This window comes from Nerophis ophidion, linkage group LG04, assembly GCF_033978795.1.
Source record: "Nerophis ophidion isolate RoL-2023_Sa linkage group LG04, RoL_Noph_v1.0, whole genome shotgun sequence".
Lineage (NCBI taxonomy): Eukaryota > Metazoa > Chordata > Actinopteri > Syngnathiformes > Syngnathidae > Nerophis > Nerophis ophidion.
Window position 1 is genome coordinate 28,479,549 of NC_084614.1, and position 5,496 is coordinate 28,485,044.

A 5,496-nucleotide genomic window follows, 5' to 3' on the forward strand; every position below is an offset into this window, starting at 1 on the left:
TGTTGGCACATAGTCGTTTGCTAGTATCTTAATTTACTCTGTGTACAGGTTGCCCTCTAGTGAGTTCTTCAGACCACCACACACTGCCAGGACAGCCCGGAATTCTGGGTATAAGACTGTTTTATTTTCCCCAGATCGTACAAAGTCTTTTGCTTTTCAGCAAGGTGTCTTTTCTGCGTGTGCGTCTCTCAGCAGCAACTCCAACTCTAACTACTCGTCTCATCACGGCTGCTGCTAGAAAAAGGCGACAGGTGATTAGATAACAAGGCCCACCTGGGCCATCCACGTACCTGTCGCTGTCTTCGAACCGCAGGCCACGTCCCTTCCCTACTCTGTTATGTGGTTTTTTTTGGTTCGTACTGTTCTGTTTCGTGATCGTCAGTGTAAAGTAGAAATATTAGATGGCTCGTTGCATTCAAATAAAAAAAAAGCACACTCTTTCAGCAAGCTGTCGTAACTTATCTTTATTAGCTGTGCCGTCACTAACGAGTGGTTGCTACACCAGATGTGCAACGTTGCTGTACGTACTTTTACTATAAAGCCAAATCCGCCTTAAATTAAAAGAAAAAATGTTTAAAGTGCATCTTTTGGTTCCTCAGAAGAGGCGGCGTCCTCTATTTGCTGCTTTGGAAATGCTGACCCATCAACTTGGGTGACATCAGCTGTTTCTTCAGTCTCTTCTGCATCCTTCTGTTCCTCTTCTCCCTTCTCCTCTTTGGGGCTATGGTCGTCCACTTCCTCCTGTGGTCTGCTCATGTCGGCCAACAACATGCTGGTCTCTTTGCGGTCCGTCTCCGAGTTACTTTTGTCCCGGCCGGCCGATTCCATCCAGTGTTCCGACTTGCTGCCCAGCATTTTGATGCGCCTGCTCATCTGGCACACTTTGAAGGCCAGCGTTAAAGTGGACAGCAGCAGAACGGCAGACAGGAGGAACAGGCCGGTGGTTAGCATCAAGACAGGGAAACACTCCTTCCTGTCAAACATGGCCACGGGTGTGTCGACGCTGGGGCCGCCTGATGTCAGGTCAGGTGATCGTGACGACACAGGGGTCATCCTGAGCTTCAACTTGGAGTTGAGGTGAGAGGTGGGAGATGTTGGGTCTGGAGAAAAAGTGCTGGTCGATGGAGTTTCTCTCGGTGTCAAGGAAGACAAGGCCGGAAAAGTGGAGGAGTTGTTTTGAGCTTCACTCAACAAGGCTCTCAGTATCATGACACTGAAGACCAGGGGGAGGATGGCGGGGGTCTTCATGGTTGCTAAGGAAGCTGATGAAAAGAACAAGGGAGTACTTAGCTAAGTAGGTCAACACATGAGCAGACAATACGCCAAGTAAATAAGTAGTCAGTAAATATTTTCAAGTGTGGTAAAAGTGTGCTCGTAAAAAAACAAATAATACAATATGGGACACGTCACTAAGCATGAACAGTATGTAAGCGAAAATTGGGGTGGTGGGATAATAATTTTGCATTTTCTACTCAAAATTATGTAACGTACATGGAATGTTAATTCAACACTTTACTGCCCTCTGACAACTAAAGTGGATAGTGCACCCCCAACCCCCAATTCGTCACGTTTGAAGTGTCAGGTAAACAGCAACAAATGGGGCCATATGAATCCCCTTCTTATTGATTGATTGATTGATTGAAACTTTTATTAGTAGATTGCACAGTACAGTACATATTCTGTTCAATTGACCACTCAATGGTAACACCCGAATAAGTTTTTCAACTTGTTTAAGTCGGGGTCCACGTTAATCAATTCATGGTATAAATATAGACTATCAGCAAAATACAGTCATCACACAAGTTAATCATCATAGTATATACATTGAATTATTTACAATATTTCCGCCCGATTGTAGCTGAGATAGGCGCCAGCGCCCCCCACGACTCCGAAAGGAAATAAGCGGTAGAAAATGGATGGATGGACAATATTTACAATCCGGTGGGTAGATGTGGAAAGGGGTTGGGGTGGGGCGTTAGGTTTGGTTGATATCAGCACTTCAATCATCAACAATTGCATCATCTGAGAAATGGACATTGAAACAGTTTATGTCTGACTTTGTAGGATATGTACAGCGAGCAGAGAACATCGTGAGTTCAGAAAGCATAAGAACAAGTATATACATTTGATTATTTACATTTGGTTATTTACAACCCGGGGAGGTGGGATATGGTGGGGAGAAGCTGTTGGTCTAGGGTTGTAATTGCCTGGAGGTGTTCTTCTAGTGCGGTTTTGAAGGAGGACATGCACTTTCTTTTACACCTGTTGGGAGTGCATTCCACATTGATGTGGCATAGAAAGAGAATGAGTTAAGACCTTTGTTGGATCGGAATCTGGGTTTAACGTGGTTTGTGGAGCTCCCCGTGGTGTTGTGGTTATGGCGGTCATTTACGTTATGGAAGTAGTTTGACATGTACTTCGGTATCAGGGAGGTGTAGCAAATTTTATAGACTAGGCTCAGTGCAAGTTGTTTTACTCCGTCCTCCACCCTGAGCCAGCCCACTTGAGGTGTGATCTGGGGTGGAGGACTAGAAGTAACCTGACTAGCTTGTACTGGGATGTTTGAAGTCTAGATTTGAGGGTTTTGGAGGTGCTGGGTTACCAGGAGGTGCAAGCGTAGTCGAAAAATAGTTGAATAAGAGTTCCCGCTAGAATCTTCATGGTGCTTTTGTTGACCAGAGAGGAGATTCTGTAGAGAAATCTTGTTCGTTGGTTGCTCTTTTTGATTACCTTGGTTGCCATTTTATCACAGGAAAGATTAGCCTCTAGAATGGAACCTCGGTTGGTGACTTCATATTTCCTAACAATGTTACCCACTTTAATAGGGAAGTCACTGACTTTCTTAAGGTTGATTTGGGACCTAAATAGGATGGATTCCGTTTTACCTACTAAGTGTATGGATAGCTTTTTGTCAGCGAGCCGGGTCCAAATTCTACACAGTTCGGCATTGAGGATTTTTTCCACCAGTGACTTGTCCTCGCCGAATACCAGCATGGCCGAGTCATTGGCAAACAGGAACAATTCACAGTCGCATGCTGATGGCATGTCATTTACGTATATTAGGAACACTACAGTAAAGGCCCTGGTATACTGCCTTGGGGGATTCCACAGCTGACTGAGAGAGGGGGTGTGCACACGGTGCCGTTCACCTCTACCACCTGTTTCCTCCCCTCCAAGTAAGATTGTATCCATACTGTATATAAGAATGAATAATAGGAACGTGCAGATTTGCACAAAACTGGGGCACTACTGCAATTAGTAAGAGAGGAAATGAAAGTAAACAAGAAAACATATATGTAAATACGTAGAGTAAATGATGTGTGAAAGCACCACGTAAATAAGTAAGCCTGGAAGTAATTCACAAAGAACTTAGTAGTCACTCTTAGTGAATAATATTTATGTAAGTAAATAAATTAATGTATGTTATGAAGAGTTAACATCTGTGTATGTATAAGTGAATGAATATGAATGGAATTACTGGACAGCATTAAGAAATTATCTGTGTAAGTATAAGTAACTAAATGTGAATTTTATGAGATAGCATCTGTGTCAGTATACTGTGCAACCGGAAAATATCCACAGTGCTTCACTTCTCGGACATTATATTATTTTACATCCATTTTCCAAAATGGAATAAATTCCCCTATTGCAGTTGAGAACGGCTCCAGCCCGTCCCGCGACCCCGAAAGGGATAAGCGGTAGAAAATGGATGTATGGATGGAATAATTTCTTTTTTGTCCTCAAAATTCTCAAAACAATTACCCCATAATGACCATGTGAGAAAATATTGTTTTTTGCAAACTTGTTAAAAATTCAAAACTAAGAAAATATCCAGAAAGTATTTCTGGATGCACTGTAAGTAAATACAAGTAAATGTGATTATTAATTGGCCTAAAGAAATCATCTGTGTAAGTGTAAGTAAATAAATATGAATGTTATTATTAGTCAGCATTAAGAAACAATATGTGGCTAATAACTAGGTAATATTTATAAAATGTAAGTAAATATATGTTAATGTGAGTAAATTATTTGCACTTAAAAATAATTTAACTAGCAAAGCACACTTGTAAGTATACACGTAAATATGTGTAGGAAAACACATTTTGTTTACTAGTTTGCAAGTACTGCACATACATAAGTCAGCATTAAAATTATAAGAAGCAAATTAGTAAAGTACTACAATAGTCGTAAGTATGCAATTATGTAAATAAACATGATGTCATGAGTTAGCATTAAGAAACAATCTTGGACTAATAACATCTTTTTAAATTTTAAAAACTAAGTAGATATAACAACTACTGTCAGTGTAATTACTTGTACTTTGATATAAGTGCAGTATAAGTATGTGTAAAAAAAAAACAAGTCGTTTCTACTAGTTTGTAAGTACTCTACATAAATATGTCAGCATGTAAATTGTGAGTAAGTAGCAACAAATTAGTAAGGTACTAGAATAGTAAGTATGTAAAAAAGTAAATAAGTAAAAGACACATTTTGTCATTAAGTACTACTTTACTTACACAAATACTAACACAAATCTTGCTTTTTTTCTCTTGACTAAACAATAAAAACACAATTGCATACTTACGTTGTAGGTGATTTGCTCCTGTAAAAATAAGTGTGCAAAGAAGAAGAAGAAGCATAAAGTGGTTTCAGTTACAGTAAAAATACATCAATCGAAGCATTACTTCTTGTTTTTGTGCTATAAATAAGATTTTTTTTTTTTTTTACTGAGAACATCTATGATGCTTACACGCAAAGATAGTACTCAAGGATTGGCTTATTTGTACACTTCTATGTAATATTTTATACATGTTTAGCCAGCATAGGACTACACAAATATATGAAGTCTTTTGAACAAATACATACTTACTTTTTTGGCCACATTTTTACAGCATAATTATACCAAAATGAGCCTTAATTAAATGATTCACAGCAATATGATGCTGTTTAAACTCGGAAATACTACATTAGTGGTGTAGTAAGTCGTAAATGTGAGAGCAAGTGAAAACAGATGTACTCTATGTTAAAGTTAAAGTTAAAGTACCAATGATTGTCACACACACACTAGGTGTGGTGAAATTTGTCCTCTGCATTTGACCAATCCCCTTGACCTCCCCCTGGGAAGGGAGGGGAGCAGTGGGCGCTGCACCCAGGAATTATTTATGGTGATTTAACCCCCAATTCCAACCCTTAATGCTGAGTGCCAAGCAGGGAGGTAATAGGTCCCATTTTTTTTATAGTCTTTGGTATGACTCGGCCGGGGTTTGAACTCCCAACCTACCGATCTCAGGGCGGACACTCTAACCACTAGGCCACTGAGTAGATGCAAAGTCCCAACAACCTCCCGGCTGGGAGGTTCATGACTGGTATGGCAAAGTTGCAATGTTTTTTTGTTTTGTTTTCAATAACATTGAATTGCTGTGATTTGATGAATTAGTATTATTTAAGCGTTCCTTGTGATCTCAAAAAGCACAGCAACAAAAAAAAAAAAATTGG

At 39.8% G+C, this 5,496-nt stretch overlaps 1 protein-coding gene across 1 annotated transcript; it reads right to left on the reverse strand.

The window, feature by feature from the left end:
• Window positions 1-449: 449 nt before the first annotated feature.
• Window positions 450-4,669, reverse strand: LOC133550548 (uncharacterized). Its single transcript, XM_061896511.1, has 2 exons — window positions 4,586-4,669; window positions 450-1,262 (listed from the first exon to the last, which is right to left on the reverse strand). Exons 1-2 carry the CDS (start codon window positions 4,638-4,640, stop codon window positions 574-576), a joined length of 744 nt encoding a protein of 247 aa, XP_061752495.1. The 5' UTR covers window positions 4,641-4,669; the 3' UTR covers window positions 450-573.
• Between the last annotated feature and the right edge of the window lie 827 nt (window positions 4,670-5,496).